Raw genomic sequence first — 20574 nt, forward strand, 5'->3', positions numbered from 1 at the left:
GTGTCTTTGTGCGACGCAGAAAGGTGAACGGATGGATGCTACATGCCTGGTTCCCACCGTGAAGCATGGAGGGGGAGGTGTGATGGTGTGGGGGTGCTTTGCTGGTGACGCTGTTGGGGATTTATTCAAGAGTGAAGGCAACCTGAATCAGCATGGCTACCACAGTATCCTGAAGTGACATGCCATTCCATCCGGTTTGCGTTTAGTTGGACCATCATTTATGTTTCAACAGGACAATGACCCCAAACACACCTCCAGGCTGTGTGAGGGATATTGACCAAGAAGGAGAGTGATGGAGTGCTGCGCCAGATGACCTGGCCTCCACAGTCACCGGACCTGAACCCAATCGAGATGGTTTGGGGTGAGCTGGACTGCAGAGTGAAGGCAAAAGGGCCAACAAGTGCTAAGCATCTGTGGGAACTTCTTCAAGACTGTTAGGAAACCATTTCAGGTGACTACCTCTGGAAGCTCATCAAGAGAATGCCAAGAGTGTGCAAAACAGTCATCAGAGCTAAGGTGGATACTTTGAAGAAACTAGAATATAAGAGATGTTATCAGTTATTTCACACTTTTTTGTTAAGTACATAATTCCACATGTGTTCATTCATAGTTTTGATGCCTTCAGTGAGAATCTACAATGTAAATAGTCATGAAAATAAAGAAAATGCAAAGAATAAGAAGGTGTGTCCAAACTTTTGGGCCTGTACTGTATATATATACCTTCAACTGGCCCATGTGAGGTCAAGTGTTGGACGTACATACATTCTCATCTCTGAGGTGAAGGAGGCCAGAGGGGACAGAGTTCCACTGGTCAGAATGATACAGCGAACCCCCTGGTGGACCAGGTCCTGCATGGAGAACCCTGAAGAGAAGCACCAGTAACTGAGGATGTTCCCTGGAACAGACAACAACACAGTGACTGAGGATATTCCCTGGAACAGACAAGAACACACACAAAGTAACTGACGATGTTCCCTGGAAGAGACACACAAACACACAGTAACTGAGGATGTTCCCTGGAAGAGACACAGGACAACACAGAAGCACCAGTAACTGAGGATGTTCCCTGGAAGAGACACACGAACACACAGTAACTGAGGATGTTCCATGGAAGAGACAAGAACAGACACAGTAACTGAGGATGTTCCCTGGAAGAGACACAGGACAACACAGAAGCACCAGTAACTGACTATGTTCCCTGGAAGAGACACACGAACACACAGTAACTGAGGATGTTCCCTGGAACAGACAAGAACACAGAAGCACCAGTAACTGAGGATGTTCCCTGGAAAAGACACAAGAACACACAGTAACTGAGGATGTTCCCTGAAAGAGACACAAGAACAAACACAGTAACTGAGAATGTTCCCTGGAAGAGACACAGGAGAACACAGAAGCACCAGTAACTGAAGATGTTCTCTGGAAGAGACACAAGAACACACACAGTAACTGAGGATGTTCCCTGGAAGAGACACAAGAACAAACACAGGAGAACACATGAAGGACCAGATGTAGACCATAGACCAGACAAGACCAGATGGAGACCATGGACCAGCCTGGACCAGACCAGACCAGACCATGGGGTCCAGTGTCCTCACCTTGTTTCTTTGCAGACGCTGAAACCCAGACGTCAGCGGTGGCTTTTCTGTCGCGGTAGCTGATGTTTGGGTGGATGTGAACCTGCAGACAGCAGTTGGATTAGTGTTCATGGATCAGAACCTGACAGGAGTGTAGAGGTTCTGGTTCTGACGGTGCTGGAACCAAACCTTAAACTGAGCCGTGTTCAGGTGCATCTGCTGAGCTTGGTCCTTCTCAGATGGTTCACCACAAAACACTAACTGCAAAACACAAACACAGACCACAGGAGGTCACAGATGTTCATGGACATTGACATGCATGAACAATGATCACATTTATAGGTATTGAAATTGAACAATTGAATACATCAGTCTGCAGTGCATTGACAGTTGAATACGTCGGTCTGTGGTGCATTGACAGTTGCATTGACAGTTGAATCTATTGACAGTTGAATCCAGTGGACATACTTGGATGATATCTGCCAGCTTCTGCAGACCACTGGTGTTCAGGAAGATCCCAGGTTCTGATAAGAAACACACTGACATGGACACACTGACCATAAACAGACAGACACACACACAGACACACGCAGACACACACACACACACACACACACACACACACACAGACGTGTACCGACTTCCAGATAAGAAGGAGATGATCTGCTCCAGTGCTTCAGCCACAGCTGTCTTGCTGCTGTAAGTCAGGTGGGCTCGCTCCAGGAGTTCATAGATGAAACTGACACAAAATACACATACTGTCAATACAACCAACACACCACACACACCGCCCCACCCTGCCTTAGAAATAGAAAAGTAAAAACAATACACATACATTCCTGGTTTTGTAATTCCTTTGTCGACTGGAACATCGTAAGAGTCGATGACAGCTTCAAGATCCAGAAAGATCTCTGATGGACACACACACAAAGAAACACACACACACAAACAAAGAAACACACAACAAGAAACACACCAAAGAAACATGCGTGCACACACACACACAAAGAAACACACACACAGAAACACACACACAAAGAAACACACACACAAAGAAACGCGCACACAGAAACACACACACAAAGAAATGTGCACACACACACAAACAAAGAAACACACACACAGAGAAACACACACAAGAAACATGCGCGCGCACACACACACAAAGAAACACACACACAAAAACACACACACACACAGAAACACAATAGAAACATGCGCACACACACACAAAGAAACACGCACACAAAGAAACACGCACACAGAAACATGCACACACACAGAAACACAATAAGAAACATGCACACACACACACAAAGAAACACACACACACAGAAACACCACACACACACAAAGAAACATGCGCACACACACACACACACACAAACAAACACACACACATATATATATTCACCTTCCATGAGGTTAAACAGATCAGGTGATGTCATGAACAGGTGATGTCATGACAGAACACTTACGTTTGATTTTGGCGATGGCCGTTACATCGACTTTCAACCCTGCCACAGACAACAGTACACACACACACATTAACACACAGATACGCATTAAATGAGCGTGTGCAGCCTCTCACACACACACACACACCTGAGCTCAGTGACTCCATGTTGCAGTCGGACAGGTCGTCTCCTTGTGCGTCTTTAACCTTGTCCATCAGCAGAGCGTCCACAGCTTTAATGGACGACGACACGTCGTACGGAGTCAGGTCAAAGGACGTGGACTCTTCACAGGTCTTCTCTTGCACACAACAAGAACCACACACAGGTCCACATGGTCTACAGGTCACATGGTTCCACTGGTCTACAGGTCACATGGTCTACAGGTTACATGGTTCTGCTGGTCTACAGGTCACATGGTTCCGCTGGTCTACAGGTCAGAGGGTTCCACTGGTCTACAGGTCACATGGTCTACAGGTCACATGGTTCCACTGGTCTACAGGTCAGAGGGTTCCACTGGTCTACAGGTCACATGGCTCCACTGGTCTACAGGTCACATGGCTCCACTGGTCTACAGGTCACATGGCCTACAGGTCACATGGTTCTGCTGGTCTACAGGTCACATGGTCTACAGGTCACATGGTTTTGCTGGTCTACAGGTCACATGGTTCTGCTGGTCAACAGGTCAGAGGGTTCCGCTGGTCTACAGGTCAGAGGGTTCCACTGGTCTACAGGTCAGAGGGTTCCACTGGTCTACAGGTCGCATGGTTCCGCTGGTCTACAGGTCGCATGGTTCCGCTGGTCTACAGGTCGCATGGTTCCGCTGGTCTACAGGTCAGAGGGTTCCACTGGTCTACAGGTCGCATGGTTCCGCTGGTCTACAGGTCACATGGTTCCACTGGTCTACAGGTCACATGGTTCCGCTGGTCTACAGGTCAGAGGGTTCCACTGGTCTACAGGTCGCATGGTTCCACTGGTCTACAGGTCGCATGGTTCCACTGGTCTACAGGTCGCATGGTTCCACTGGTCTGTTCTTACCACATTATGGGCCTCATCAAAGATGACCACAGCTCCACTCAGCTCAATGTTGTGTGTCCTGCGGCTCTGGGAACACACAACAACACAACACATAACAACACAACACACACAACATACACATTCAGGACAACCGTTATTTCATTTAATCAGATCTACTACAGCTCCCCTCCAGGATTTAGGCCACAGATGTCAAACATGTGGTCCAGAGGCCAAACCCAGCCCACCTAAGGGTCCGGTCCTGCCCACATAAGGGTCCAGTCCGGCCCACATAAGGGTCCAGTGGTTCCACATCCAGACCAGTCTAATGTGCGTTGGGTCATATCAGTCAAATCCTGTCATAATAACTCTAAATAGTCACAACTTCACGTTTCTTTGTTAAATGTAAACATTTTCATGTCATTTTACTGTATTTACACTCAAACTATCATTTCACCAAAAGTGGAATCAGCTGAACAAATCTGACCATGTGGAACTGTGTGCAGTGTGAGTGTACCAGTATTCAGCCTGTTCTGAAATGTGTGTGTTGTAGACCCTCTTTATCTGACGTTAGAATAAACATGTATAAATGATAAACTGAGCACGGAATATTCGTACAAATGCGCCTGGTTTTCTGAACTAACCTGGCTTCATGTGAGCTCTGAACTAGACTGAGTTTGGGTCATCAGACTGAAGTGAACCTGCATCTATGAGCAGGGCTGGAAGAAAAGATTGGTTCTGCAATATATCGCGATATTTCACTTCATGATACTGTATCGATATTTTTAAGTATTCAATCAAATGCAGACATGGCAGAGATTCATTTTTGCTTTTTTTTTTGTTTGGCATGCTCTTTTATTTCTATATTCATGGTATTTTGTTCTGTTGTTTGTATACTCAACAGTATTATTGTGATATCGCAGGTCATACATGTACTTTTTGCAACTGATAACAGTTATTTCAATCATCCTAAGAGCACTTCTTACTGTCTGAAAGAGGCAAATATTTGTTTTTTTATTGGGAATGCACAAAAATAATGTTCTGATGGTGGATGATTCAGGGACTGAACACTACGGATTCTTTTCACAACTAATAGAATCCGAACATTTAACCAGGATCTGAAACTGTAATGTCTATAAAACATTATTTATGTATTTATTTGTGTGATCTTTGGTCTGGTAACGCCGCATGTAAAAACTTTCTTTATCCAAATGCTGCACTGTAAGTTTTTTCAGGAATTAATCTTTTAAAAAAAGAAACAAAACAAAAAACATCGCCTTGTCAAAGTATTGTGATATATCATATCGTGATCCTAGTATTGCGATTTGTATCGAATCGCCAAATTCCTGCCAATACACAGCCCTATCTATGAGCCGTTTACATGACCATAAAAACACCAGAATTGGACTCATCCCATAATAACCATAAAAACACCAGAATTGGACTCATCCCATAATAACCATAAAACACCAGAACTGGACTCATCCCATAATAACCATCATCAGATGTGACCTGTTTACAGTCACTTCAGAAATGCGATCATTCAAAACCCTGGTTAACATGTTCCAGTCCAGTATTGGATTACTTTCAGAGTTCGTACATACGTTATGACGTCATGCGTACACTTCCTGTCATTTTCAGAACATCCACTCTTGTCTTGTAAGCATGGCTAACACCTGTGGTGTCAGCATTAGCCGTCCTAATGTGGGAGGAGCTAATGTGGGCTAATAGGACGACAGAATAGGTCACATGTTACTGCTCTCCATTTAATTTCATTGTTTGTTTTCCTTTTTCATTCGACTCACGGTGTCACTGCAGAACTTCAGTTTGTATAGAGTTTTTTTTTTTTTTTTTACACATGTGCAGATGGAAACAAAAACTACATAAATCAGTAGGGCTGTATATCAGCAAGAATCTGGAGATACGATACAAATCACAATACTAGGACCATAATACGATATATCACAATATATCATGATACTGTAAAAAGGTGATGTTTTTGTTTGTTTCTTTTTCTTAAATGATTATTTCCTTGAAGAATTGAATTACAGTAGAAATCTGCACAAATACTAAACACATGTTTATTTGATCCCAACAGGATCTAATGTTCTATCACCAAATGTTCAAACTGTGTTCAAACTGAAATTCTGTTTTACAGACACTCCAGTTTCAGATCCTGTTCAAATGTTCAGATTCTATTAGTTCACAACTAACATCAGAACAGGATTTAAATTCAATCCCAACAAAGGAACCAACATTATTGAATAAAAGAGTGTGAAATAAGAATAAATAAAATAGAAACAAAAAAGAAAAAACAAAACTAAAATGAACCTCCACAATATCTGCATTTAAATAAATACCTAAAAATATCGATACTGTACTTTTTAATATTGAGACAGTATTGTGAAATGAAATATCGCGATATAATGCAGAACCAATATTTTCTAACAGCCCTAAATGTGGGAGGAGCTAATGTGGGCTAATAGGACTACAGAATAGGTCACATGTTACTGCTCCCCTTCATTTCATTTCATTTCATTTTTTGTTTTTCTTTTTCTAGCCCAGTGGCTTAGCTGAATGTTTGTGCACTTTTGGAAACAAATTGGATATTTGTCACAGTTCTACATATGACCATTGCAAATCATTCTGAATATGGAAACACCTCAACAGTTTCCCATGGTGGCAGGTGGCATGACTGGAAATATTCCTTCTATTACAAAAATGGCTTTAACTTTGCTTCTAATCAATATTTTTTTCACTCTGTTTTCAGATATAGCTTCCAATAAAAATGGACTAGATGCTACAATTTGAATCTACTCTACATAAGCATTGTTAAAGTAGCATTTCACCCAAAAAAATGTAATATTATATTTCTATAAATTAGAAGAATTGCCACAAAATATCAATATATCAGAAATTTTTCAGTCATTGTATTTTCCTTCATTCGACTCACGGCGTCGCTGCATAACTTCAGTTTATATAGAGTTTTTTTTTTTTTACACATTTGCAGATGGAAACAAAAACTACATAAACCAGATGAACCTGTTTACATGTGTGAAGACATCAGAGTATTGGGGACAAATGTAGGTGTGTTAATCTGATTCCTCCTAATCAGATTACTACTGTTATCAGATAAAGCCGATCAGATGATCCTGTTTACATGATCAATACTAATCTGATGTTAGTGTTTTACATGATCAATACTAATCTGATGTTAGTGTTTTATATGAACAATACTAATCTGATGTTAGTGTTTTATATGAACAATACTAATCTGATGTTAGTGTTTTATATGATCAATACTAATCTGATGTTAGTGTTTTATATGAACAATACTAATCTGATGTTAGTGTTTTATATGATCAATACTAATCTGATGTTAGTGTTTTATATGAACAATACTAATCTGATGTTAGTGTTTTATATGAACAATACTAATCTGATGTTAGTGTTTTATATGAACAATACTAATCTGATGTTAGTGTTTTATATGAACAATATTAATCTGATGTTAGTGTTTTATATGAACAATACTAATCTGATGTTAGTGTTTTATATGAACAATATTAATCTGATGTTAGTGTTTTATATGAACAATATTAATCTGATGTTAGTGTTTTATATGATCAATACTAATCTGATGTTAGTGTTTTATATGATCAATACTAATCTGATGTTAGTGTTTTATATGAACAATATTAATCTGATGTTAGTGTTTTATATGAACAATACTAATCTGATGTTAGTGTTTTATATGAACAATATTAATCTGATGTTAGTGTTTTATATGAACAATATTAATCTGATGTTAGTGTTTTATATGAACAATATTAATCTGATGTTAGTGTTTTATATGAACAATACTAATCTGATGTTAGTGTTTTATATGAACAATATTAATCTGATGTTAGTGTTTTATATGATCAATACTAATCTGATGTTAGTGTTTATATGAACAATATTAATCTGATGTAGTGTTTTATATGAACAATATTAATCTGATGTTAGTGTTTTATATGATCAATACTAATCTGATGTTAGTGTTTTATATGAACAATATTAATCTGATGTTAGTGTTTTATATGAACAATATTAATCTGATGTTAGTGTTTTATATGATCAATACTAATCTGATGTTAGTGTTTTATATGAACAATACTAATCTGATGTTAGTGTTTTATATGAACAATATTAATCTGATGTTAGTGTTTTATATGATCAATACTAATCTGATGTTAGTGTTATTATGGCTGTAAATGGACTGAGTGGGTGTGACCCCAGGTTTACCTTTGGATCCAACAGGTAGTTGTAGGGCATAAAGATGATGTCTGCCTGCTGCTTCATGGACCGGGACAGGTAGTACGGACACACCCTTCCAAAATAAAAGACCATTAAAACAATCCACACAACAGGACAGGTAGTACGGACACACCCTTCCAAAGTAAAAGAAGATGATAAACACTTCACACAACAGGACAGGTAGTACAGACACACCCTTCCAAAATAAAAGACTATTAAAAACACTCCACACAACAGGACAGTCAGGTTTAAGTCAAAGGTGAAGACGCCATCAAGTTCAGTGTGTATTTAAATGAAGGTAGAACAGCCTGGTTCCAAATACAGTCCATTTACAAAAGGATTCACATCAGGTATAAAAATGAGAACAGCCTTTGAAAATACAGGGTGTATATCAAAAAAACTATACACTACACCAGGGTGTCAAACATGTGTCCCAGGGGCCAAATGTGTCCCTCCAAAGGTTCCAATCTGACCCCTGGGATGAATTTACAAAGTGCAAAAATTCCAGTCTGGAATTGAATTAAGCAAAAAAAATAAAAAAAAATTAGCTTAAATTAAGGAAAAAATCTTGAATTAAGCAAAAAAACAAAACAAAAAAACAAAAACAACTTAGCTTAAATTTAGCAAAAAATCTTGATTTAAGCAAAAAATCTTCCATTAACAACTTCAAATGTTTGTCTTTGTTTTAGTGCAAAAAGTCACATTAAATTCTGAAAATCTTTCCATTTCCAAACTCTCCTGTACCAATAAAATGTGACTAACCTGAACAAATGTGCCCAACCTGAAATGTCTGTATTAAATTCAGTCCAGTTTGAACTCTTTTCTTCCTGTTCCTCAGTGTTTAGTGTCTTTGTAGATCTGATCCAGAATGCACATGGACTAATGAGAAGTGGAGGAAGAAGACTGAGAAAATTACACTGATTTTTCTGAAGAAATGTCATTTTTTTCAGTTCATCCACAACTTTTGTTTGAATGGTTTATAAAAGTAAGTATTTTCATCATTTAATTTTTTTTTTGCACTAAAACACAGACATAAATTGTCAGTTGTCATTATTTACCAGTTATTCTGTTATTATTTGACTGGTTCGGTCCACTGCAGATTAAATGGGTCTGAATGTGGAACCTGAATGAACAGGAGTTTAGAACCCTGCACTACACACTAAATTCAACTGTCAGTGCACACTAAACATATCGAACCAAAGTGGGCAAACATAATTGTAGACACTGATCAGCTGACAGAATGAGCTGAAACCCACAGAACCAAAAGAACTGGACCAGTGAGATCAGGTCCAGGACTGGACCAGTGGGATCATACCTGTGTTTGGTTCCATATTTGACCAGATCTTCTACATCCAGGATGGAGTGAACCAGGTCTGTATCTGAGCTTTTCTCTGAAAATGGAAGAAAACAGTGAAAACCAAACTGAGCATGTGTGTGTGAAAGAAGGCGGAGCCAGAATCAGATGGTGTCAGTGCTTCAGCTCCGTCCATGTCCAGGTCCATGTCCATGTCCATGTTTATGTCCAGGTCCAGGTTTATGTCCATGTCCAGGTCTATGTCCATGTCAGTTGGACTCATCCACGGACGTCCACTCGATCACCTGATGTCAGCACATATTAATGGTTTCTGTACACACACATGTTTATATAGAGTCCTGACCCTGGTCTGGATTTTATTTGTCTAGCGCACAAACAGCTCAGTCCATATTTGTCATTTCACATCCTAATAACAGACCCATACTTGAAGCCTGTGCATCCACACAATATCGCCACAGAAAATACTTGCTGCATCAGTCCCCCTCACCCCCACCCCTGTGACATATCTAACATAACTGGATGGAAAATGACATTTTATATGTGAACAGAAGCCCTGATCCATCCCATAATTACAGTGTAGTGTATGGAATTACCTTCAACATTGTTATAGTAGACACAGGACCTGGTGGAACCTTAGACCGACACATGTGGACCTAGAAAAGAAGCAAGACAAGGTAGGTGTGTGTGTGTGTACATATAGAGGGTCTGCACATCAGTCACTCCCCCAGACCACGCCCCTCTCAATCAGACTGAGTGTCTTAAACCAACCTGCTCAACATGACAGAGTATAGCAGTAAACAAAGCCAGAGAAAAGGATCATGGGAAATCTGAAATTAAATGAAGGACAACTGGACTGGACATGGATCTGTACGAGCTACCAAAGAACAAGTGGTCCATGAACACTGACATGTGGACACAAATGGAGGATCCAGACCTGATCCAGGGTGGAGGGGATCAGCGCTATTTGGACCTGAAACAAATATACATGGTTTCATCAGGACTGACAACCAGGGTCCAAACTTGGGCCCAGAACCAGCTGATCCAAAGGCTCCAAAAACTAGGGCCCAGAACCAGCTGATCCAAAGGCTCCAAAACTAGGGCCCAGAACCAGCTGATCCAAAGGCTCCAAAACTAGGGCCCAGAACCAGCTGATCCAAAGGCTCCAAAACTAGGGCCCAGAACCAGCTGATCCAAAGGGTCTAAAACTAGGGCCCAGAACCAGCTGATCCAAAGGTCATTTCCAGTCGAGCGTGGACTGACCCCAGTGAATATATGCATGATCTACTGGGACTGAGCAGATTTACTGAGTCTAGTTCAGATCCAGTCCTTTATCCAACACAGATACTACTGCTGTGGACCAGCAGGGCACCACTACATTCTGGGAAATTAGCAGATTTACACCACCTGGTTTAAATTAACTCATTATTCTGATGATATTATGGCTTTATTGTCAGAATATGACGACTTTCATCTCATACACGAATGACATTTTTGTTAAATTATGAGGGTTTTTTATAACTACGACTTTATTCTCATAACAACATCAACAAACTCCTCAAACCTCATGACAACATTCCATCATCTTTCACCCCTGAAAAATGCAATAACTTTCTATCATTTTTTCACTCCAAAATTGACAATATTCACGACCAGCTTGCCTCTTCCTCCGCCATCACCTCTGACCCGGAACCCATTCTTCCCCCACCCACAGACAAACGGCTCTCCCTCTTCTCAACCATTACCACTGACAAACTCCCTGAAATACTCTCCAGCATGAAATCATCCACTAGCCCTCTGGATCCCATCCCCTCCCCCCTTATCAAAGCCTGTCTCACCCCTCTCATCCCACTCATCACTGAGACCATCAACTCTTCCCTTACCACTGGTACAGTCCCCCTACCTCTCAAGACTGCTGCCATCACTCCCCTCCTTAAGAAACCTGGCCTAGATTCCAATGACCCCAATAACTTCAGACCGATCTCCAACCTCCCATTTCTGTCAAAAATACTGGAAAGAGTTGTCGCAGCCCAACTCAAGCAATATCTCCTCTCCAACAAAGTGTATGACACATTTCAATCTGGATTCCATTCACATCACAGCACTGAAACCGCCCTTCTCAAAGTCACCAATGACCTCCTACTCTCCTCTGACTCCGGTTCCCTCACCATCCTCCTTCTCCTCCACCTCAGTGCAGCTTTCGACACCATCAATCACTCAATCCTCCTCCGCCGTCTGCACTCCATTGGAATCACTGACCCTGCCCTTTCCTGGTTCACCTCTTACCTGTCCGACAGATTTCACTTCATCTCCATCAACAACCACAAATCACACACCACCCCGGTATCACACGGTGTCCCTTGTACATACTTCCGCTCGGTCATATCATCCGTCACCATGGTCTCCACTTTCACTGTTATGCTGACGACACCCAGCTGTACATCTCCACTAAAGCCATCACCCCCGCCATTCTCTCCACCATCACCAACTGCCTCACCGACATTAAAACCTGGATGACCAAAAACTTTCTCAAACTCAACAGCAATAAAACTGAAATCATCATTTTTGGACCAAAATCTCTTCTCCCCTCCTCCCAGAACTTCTCACTCTCCATCGATGGTCACTCAGTCACCCCCTCTCCCCTGGCCAGAAACCTCGGCATCATCATAGACCCCACCCTTTCCTTCAAATCACACATCAATCATGTCACCAAAACTTCCTTCCTTCATCTTCGCAACATCGCACGCCTCCGCCCCACCCTCTCCCCCTCAGCTGCCGAAACACTCATCCATGCCTTCATCACCTCCAGACTAGATTATTGTAATAGCATTCTTTATGGCCTTCCTTCCACTGCCCTCCAAAAATTACAGTATGTCCAGAACTCAGCCGCCCGGTTACTCACCCACTCCCGCTCCAGAAATCACATCACACCCATCCTCCGTCAACTTCATTGGCTCCCTGTTCAACAACGCATTAACTTCAGATCCTCCTCATCACCTACAAAGCCCTACACAACCTTGCCCCCCCTTGCCTGACAGATTTACTTCACCGCCACTCCCCTACTCGCCACCTCTGCTCTGCAGATGCTAAACTTCTCACCCCCATCACCAAGACTAAGTTCCGCACCTTGGGTGACAGGGCTTTGCATCGCCCCCCCCACCCTCTGGAACTCTCTACCCATTCACATCCGGAACTCCGACACACTCACCTCATTCAAAAGCCAACTCAAATCCCCACCTCTTCAGATCATCATTCGAAAACTGACCGCCCGCTCAACCTCCTCCACTCTCGCATACCTTCTTTTGTGTGTTTTTCTTTTATCAGTATTTGTCTCTGTATTGTTCTTCGATTACCATTTAGCATTAACTTTGTATCTGTTTACCCGTTGGATGTATGTTTGTCCCTTGGTTGTTTTTTGTAAAGCGTCTTTGAGTACTTAGAAAAGCGCTATATAAAACTGATGTATTATTATATTATTATATTATTATTATTATTATTATTATTATTATAACATTGTGATTCTTTTGTATTCGACTTTATTCTCATAAAATTACAGGTTTTATCTCCATATTTTATGACTTTATACTGGTAGTGACCAGTGTTTTCTTTTCTTCTGTGGTCCTAATACTCCGTCGTAGCTTTATTCTCCAGTTCCCCTGTATTTGTAAAACTAGGTTGGCCTCAGTTTCAGTTAGTTACTAATCATGTAGGAGCACAAGGTTCACAATCACAAAATGAAGACAAAAACCATGAAAGATCTGATCATGAAACCAAGAGCTGCACTAAGAAGGAACGTTAGCCAAAACAATAGGTAATTTCAGGTCTGATTGGACCCAAAAATACAGCATCAGTGAATGTTAGCTGACACCAAAACAGGACCCACAGATCTAGGTTTGGTTTCCTGGATTTGTGGATCCATCTCCTTCTCTTTTCTTTGTCTTTCAGTGTCTGTAAAATGATAGCTCCCACTGCTTTAAGAACCTGAAAATACAATCATTCTCACAACAGCTCTGCCCCATTTTTGACTCAATATTGTTCTTCAGTTTAGACAGTATTGAAGCAATGCTGTCACTCATCTCCCTCTTTCTGACACTCAGTGGGCAGAGCCACGGTGACTTCTGCTAACACTGACGTCATGTGCAGACCCTCTACAATGAGCCTCTGTAGTTGAATATGTCAGACATTTACCTTACGTGGTTGTTCTCCTGACGCATCACCTCCTGGTTTATACACAGCTGTTCTCTGGACCCCAGTACACATACCTTTGGCCTAACACATACACACACACACACAGCTGGTTTAGTGCAAGGCTGTCAAACTCATGTTAGTTCAGTTCAACATTCAGTTAATTTGATCTGCAGTGGGCCGAACCAGTCAAATAATAACAGAATATATAAATAATGTCAACTCTGAACTTTTCTGTTTTAGAGCCAAAAAAAGTTCATTTACATTACGAAAAGGTTTACATCTACAAACTGTCCTTTCAGACAATGTGAATAACATGAACAAACTGAAAAAAAATCAGTGTAATTTGAACAATATTCTGCCTCAGTTTATCATTTACACATGTACATTATAATATAAAAAACACACAAAGCATTTAATAACAGACAAAATATTAATACTTCTCTTAAAACATTTCAGATTGTTCATATTTGTTCAGGTTATTCACATTTTTTGCAAAATTATACTTTGTTTTAGTGTAAATTACATGAAAATATTTACTTACTATGAAAAAATATGGAGTTATCGTCATTATTTCTCTGTTATTCTGATAGTATCTGACTGCTCCTGTCCACTGCAGATTGAACTGGTCTGAATGTGGAACCTGAACTAAAAGGATTGTTCATTTCTTCATTGTAATTTTGCATTTCACAAATTCATCCCCAGGGCCGGACTGGACCCTTATGTGGGCCGGACTGGACCCTTTGGTGGGCCAGATTTGACCCCCGGGCCGCATGTTTGACACCTGTGGTTTAGGTAAAACAGTACAGATGATCATGTTGCCGTCTGTGGTCTGAGTGCTGAATTTGGACAAACTAGTTCCATATTACACGTGTGGAGTCAAACAGTTTCAAAAACACGGAAGAACCACAACAACAGCCTGACTGGAGAACAGGCTTTGGCTAACCAGGTCACAGGTCAGAGTCAAAGGTTATAGGTCACAGGTCATAGGTCACCGGTCCCCCACTGGACCTGTAGTGTTCTCGTACCTGTATGAGATCTTCTTTAATTCACCAATGACCTGTGCCAGCTGAGAGTGTGTCCTGGATGCATAGATGATCTTGGGAACGTCTGTGTAGTAGGCTGAAAAAAACCCACCCATATAATAAAAAAGATGTGGATTTATAGAAACATAAACGACAACATATGACACACATCATATGTAAGTATTTTAAATAATACAACTAGATCTACTATGGCTGTGAGCTACACATGCACTGTGTTCATGTTCACATTCCATTTCATTTTTAAGTGAACACCCTCAGTATACACCTGTGTTTTGGTACCCTGGGTGTTGGTACCCTGGGTGTCCGTACCCTGTGTGTCGGTGCCCTGCGTGTTGGTACCCTGGGTGTTGGTACCCTGTGTGTCAGTGCCCTGAGTGTTGGTACCCTGGGTGTCCGTACCTGGGGTGTCTCCGTCTGTTGCAGTACTTCCCATGATGCCGTGCCTGTACTGGGGAACATCTCCTCTCCCTTCAGCCTCTGTGTGATCTTTCTGGCTGAGATGGTGTCTTTGAAGTGTTCCCTCCAGGCCAGAGTGGCACACAGCAGACACAGGGTTTTACCTGTACCTGTGGGAGACTCCAACACACCGTTCACCTTCTGTGAACAAACACACCATTTACGCAACTGACACACACTGCTGTTACTGAAGACTGCACTGACACACTGACAGTCACACATGGTAGGGTTAAAGGTGGACGTTTGGGTCTGTAAGGGTTAAAGGGTTTAGGGTCTTTAAGTTAAGGGGTAAATATCTCCTTACCTTCTGCAGACAGTCCATCACTCTGTTCATGTATTCCTTCTGACATTCATATGGAGTGAATGGAAAACTGACGGACACTCCTCTGACAGACACTGAACACATCTGAAACTGAACAAAACAAACTAAAACTACAACAAATAAGCCGAACTAAGCTAACTAACCGAACTAAGCTAACTAAGCTAACTAACCGAACTAAACTAACTGACAGAACCCAACTAACCCACCAACAACCGGCTCTATGCTAACAGTGGTTCTTCAAACCGGAGCTCCTCCTCCACATGGCCTTTACAGAAGGACCAGCTGTGCGGACAGAGGAGTCCACTGACACCAGAACCTCCGAACATAACCACCAGAACACACAACTACATTACCTGCTTCAACACTCCAGTTCGCGCCAGCTATCTGCTTTGCACATGCGCACTGTGAAGTTCTTCTTCCCTACTTTTATTGGCGGATTCCACCTATCGTTCAAAGGTGCATACTGCCCCCTACTGTACAGGAGTGGAACACAATAAGGTTCACAATTAAGCCGCAAGCGGCATCTAAAGGCCCTCGCCAAGGGCACGTCCAGTGGAAGTATGCTCATCGTTCAGCAGGTGGCGCTCTAGCTCCAAATTTTGTGTCTTCTGATGAATGGGTGTAGGCCTGGGACATTGACAATTGATTTGAGACAAATCAGTGTTCGTATGTCCGAACTGAACAAAATTTTGTATAATAAATCTGTAGGGGGTGCTATAAGCCGAAATTCAATTTGTTCCATTGAATGGGTGTAGCCTGTGAGGATGTACCACTGAGTCAAATTTGAGCCAAATCGGTGTTCGTGTGTCTCAACTGATGCAATTTTCGTGAAGGTAAATTTGTAGGGGTGCTACTGAGCGAAGTGGCAATTTGTTTTGATCAATGGGTGTAGGCCTGAGAGATTGCAACTGATTCAAATTTGAGCCAAATTGGTGTTCGCATGTCTAACATGAAGTAATTTTCGTAAAGGTACATTGTAGGGGGCGCTATGGCGCCGAATTTAATTTTTTTCTGATAAATGGGTGTAGGCTGGGAGATAGATGTCTGAGTCAAATTTGAGCCAAATTGGTGTTCGTATGTCGGAACTGAAGCAATTTTAATAAAAAATATTAAAATTTTTGTAGGGGGCGCTGTAGTGCAAAATTTCAGTTTCTTTGATAAATAGGTGTAGGCCTTTGAGACAGATGTCTGAGTCAAATTTGAGCCAATCGGTGTTCGTATGTCCGAACTGATGTCATTTTTGTAAATGTACATTTGTAGGGGGCGCTATAGTGCGAAATTTCAATTTATTTTAATAAATGGGTGTAGGCCTGGAGATAGATGTCTGAGTCAAATTTCAGCCAAATCGGTGTTCGTATGTCTGAGCTGAAGCAATTTTTGTGATGGTAAATTTTCGAAAAAAACTTTGCAAGTTTGCAACCTCGTCACACAAAAACGGTGATGCCGATTCAAAAAATTCGGCTAACTTTGATGCCCCACTTCTCTAGATAGTGTACACTGATTTTGAGCTCATTCGGCCAAACGGCTTTAGTAGGAGATAGTTAAAATACAACTTCAGCGAAAACGCTGACTCAGCATTTGGAAATTTCAATCCAATATGGCCGACTAAGGGTTGGTTAGGGGTGTGGCCATAACAATATTTTTTGTTGTCTCCTCATGATGAATCTGTCTACCGATTTTTGTGGCTCTACGACAAACTTTATGTTGGACGCGCTCACCATTGGCGCAATGCATTTCCACTTTTCAAGGGGGCGCTGCCGCAACATTTCTTTACCGACATCTACGAAACCTATATGTAAATTAAATTTCTCGCACTTCTGAATTTTAGGCAAAATTTGGTGAGTTTTCGTAAATGTCAGGGGGTCAAAATTGAGCTCAAAGCGCAGGAGAAAGAAAAATAAGACAAAAAAATAATAATAATAATAAAAATTAAAGCCGCAAGCGGCATCTAAAGGCCCTCGCCACGGCATGTCCAGTAGAAGTATGCCCATCGTTCAGCAGGTGGCGCTCTAGCACCAAATTTCAATGTCTTCTGATGAATGGGTGTAGGCCTGGGAGATGTACCACTGAGTCACATTTGAGCTAAATCAGTGTTCTTATGTCCGAATTAATGCAATTTTCGTGAAGGTAAATTATTAGGGGGCGCTAATGAGCGAAGTGGCAATTTCTTTTGATAAATGGGTGTAGGCCTGGGAGACTGAACACTGATTCCAATTTGGGCCCAAATTGGTATTCGTATGTCTAACGTGAAGTAATTTTCGTGAAGGTAACATTGTAGGGGGCGCTATGGCACCGAATTTCAAATATTTCTGATAAATGGGTGTAGGCCTGGGAGATAGACATCTGAGTCAAATTTGAGCCAAATCGGTTTTTGTATGTCCGAACTGAAGAAATTTTAATTAAAAAATATTAAAAATTTTTGTAGGGGTCCGCTGTACTGCAAATTTCAGTTTCTTTTGACAAATAGGTGTAGGCCGGGGAGACAGATGTCTGAGTCAAATTTGAGCCAAATTGGTGCTCGTATGTCCGAACTGATTTCATTTTTGTAAATGTACATTTGTAGGGGGCGCTATAGTGCGAAATTTCAATTTCTTTTAATAAATGGGTGTAGGCCTTGGAGATAGATGTCTGAGTAAAATTTCAGCCAAATCGGTGTTCGTATGTCTGAGCTGAAGCAATTTTTGTAATGGTAAATTCATGAAGAAACTTTGCAACGTTTGCGACATCGTCACACAAAAACGGTGACACCTATCCTAAAAATTCGGGCTAACTTTTGATGCCCCACTTCTCTAGATACTGTATACCGATTTGAGCTCATTCGGCCAAACGGCTTAGTAGGAGATAGTTAAAATACGACGTCAGCGAAAACGCTGACTCAGCATTTTGGAAATTTCAATCCAATATGGCCGACTAAGGTTGGTTTTGGGGCGTGGCCATAACAATATTTTTTTGTTTGTCTCCTCATGATGAATCTGTGTACCGATTTTCGTGGCTCTACAACAAACTTTATGTTGGAAGTGCTCCCATTGGCGTAATGCATTTCCACTTTTCAAGGGGCGCTGCGGCAAAATTTCTTTACCGACATCTACGAAACCTATATGTAAATTAAATTTCTCGCACTTCTGAATTTTGGGCAAAATTTGGTGAGTTTTCGTAAATGTTCAGGGGGTCAAATTTGAGCTCAAGAGCAGAGAAGAAAAATAAATTTAAAAAATAAAGAAAGAAAGAAAAATAATAATTAAAGCCGCAAGCGGCATCTAAAGGCCCTCGCCAAGGGCACGTCCAGTGGAAGTATGCTCATCGTTCAGCAGGTGTCTTCTAATGAATGGGTTTAGGCCTGGGACATTGACAATTGATCTGAGACAAATCAGTGTTCGTATGTCCGAACTGAACAAAATTTTGTATATATAAATCTGTAGGGGGCGCTATGAGCCAAAATTCAATTTGTTCCATTGAATGGTGTGTAGACCTGCGAGATGTACCACTGAGTCAAATTTGAGCCAAATCGGTGTTCGTATGTCTGAACTGATGCAATTTTCGTGAAGGTAAATTTGTAGGGGGCGCTACTGAGCGAAGTGGCAATTTCTTTTGGAATGGGTGTAGGCCTGTGAGATGTACCACTGAGTCAAATTTGAGCCAAATTGGTGTTCGCATGTCTAACGTGAAGTAATTTTCGTAAAAGTAACATTGTAGGGGGCGCTATGGCGCCGAATTTAAATTTTTTCTGATAAATGGGTGTAGGCCTGGGATATAGACGTCTGAGTCAAATTTGAGCCAAATTGGTGTTCGTATGTCCGAACTGAAGCAATTTTAATAAAAAATATTAAAAATTTTTGTAGGGGGCGCTGTAGTGCAAATTTCAGTTCTTTTGATAAATAGGTGTAGGCCTGGGAGACAGATGTTTGAGTCAAATTTGAGCCAAATCAGTGTTCGTATGTCCAAACTGATGTCATTTTTGTAAATGTACATTTGTAGGGGGCGCTATAGTGCGAAATTTCAATTTATTTTAATAAATGGGTGTAGGCCTGGGAGGTGGACGTCTGAGTCAAATTTCAGCCAAATCGGTGTTCGTATGTCTGAGCTGAAGCATTTTTATGATGGTAAATTTTCGAAAAAACTTTGCAAAGTTTGCAACCTTGTCACACAAAAACGGTGATGCCGATTCAAAAATTCAGCTAACTTTTGATGCCCACTTCTCTAGATACTGTACACCGATTTTGAGCTCATTCGGCCAAACGGCTTAGTAGGAGATAGTTAAAATACAACATCAGCGAAAACGCTGACTCAGCATTTTGGAAATTTCAATCCAATATGGCCGACTAAGGGTTGGTTTAGGGGCGTGGCCATAATAATATTTTTTGTTTGTCTCCTCATGATGAATCTGTCTACCGATTTTCGTGGCTCTACGACAAACTTTATGTTGGACGCGCTCCCATTGGCGCAATGCATTTGCACTTTTCAAGGGGGCGCTGCCGCAACATTTCTTTACCGACATCTACGAAACCTATATGTAAATTCAATTTCTCACACTTCTGAATTTTAGGCAAAATTTGGTGAGTTTTCGTAAATGTTCAGAGGGTCAAAATTGAGCTCAAAGTGCAGGAGAAAGAAAATAAGACAAAAAAAAAAAAAATATATAATAATAATAAAAATAAAAATAATTAAAGCCGCAAGCGGCATCTAAAGGCCCTCGCAAAGGGCACGTCCAATGGAAGTATGCTCATCGTTCAGCAGGTGGCGCTGTAGCCCCAAATTTTGTGTCTTCTAATGAATGGGTTTAGGCCTGGGACATTGACAATTGATTTGAGACAAATCAGTGTTCGTATGTCCGGACTGAACAAAATTTTGTATATTAAATCTGTAGGGGGCGCTATGAGCAAAATTCAATTTGTTCCATTGAATGGGTGTA

At 41.2% G+C, this 20574-nt stretch overlaps 1 protein-coding gene across 1 annotated transcript in view; it reads right to left on the reverse strand.

Annotated features, from left to right (window-relative positions):
- The window catches only part of LOC115416768 (regulator of telomere elongation helicase 1-like), a 40065-nt gene extending 24066 nt beyond the window's left edge, over window positions 1-15999 (reverse strand). The window contains 19 exon segments of the mRNA XM_030130628.1: window positions 763-895; window positions 1599-1680; window positions 1767-1838; window positions 2046-2101; window positions 2219-2316; window positions 2413-2488; window positions 3056-3094; window positions 3183-3333; window positions 4070-4135; window positions 8333-8417; window positions 9660-9735; window positions 10253-10291; window positions 10294-10312; window positions 11125-11130; window positions 13850-13925; window positions 14870-14963; window positions 15287-15316; window positions 15319-15484; window positions 15648-15999. Coding sequence (XP_029986488.1) covers window positions 763-895; window positions 1599-1680; window positions 1767-1838; window positions 2046-2101; window positions 2219-2316; window positions 2413-2488; window positions 3056-3094; window positions 3183-3333; window positions 4070-4135; window positions 8333-8417; window positions 9660-9735; window positions 10253-10291; window positions 10294-10312; window positions 11125-11130; window positions 13850-13925; window positions 14870-14963; window positions 15287-15316; window positions 15319-15484; window positions 15648-15749 — 1466 coding nt within the window. The 5' untranslated portion in view covers window positions 15750-15999.
- Between the last annotated feature and the right edge of the window lie 4575 nt (window positions 16000-20574).

Source organism: Sphaeramia orbicularis, unplaced genomic scaffold, assembly GCF_902148855.1.
Source record: "Sphaeramia orbicularis unplaced genomic scaffold, fSphaOr1.1, whole genome shotgun sequence".
Taxonomy (NCBI): domain Eukaryota; kingdom Metazoa; phylum Chordata; class Actinopteri; order Kurtiformes; family Apogonidae; genus Sphaeramia; species Sphaeramia orbicularis.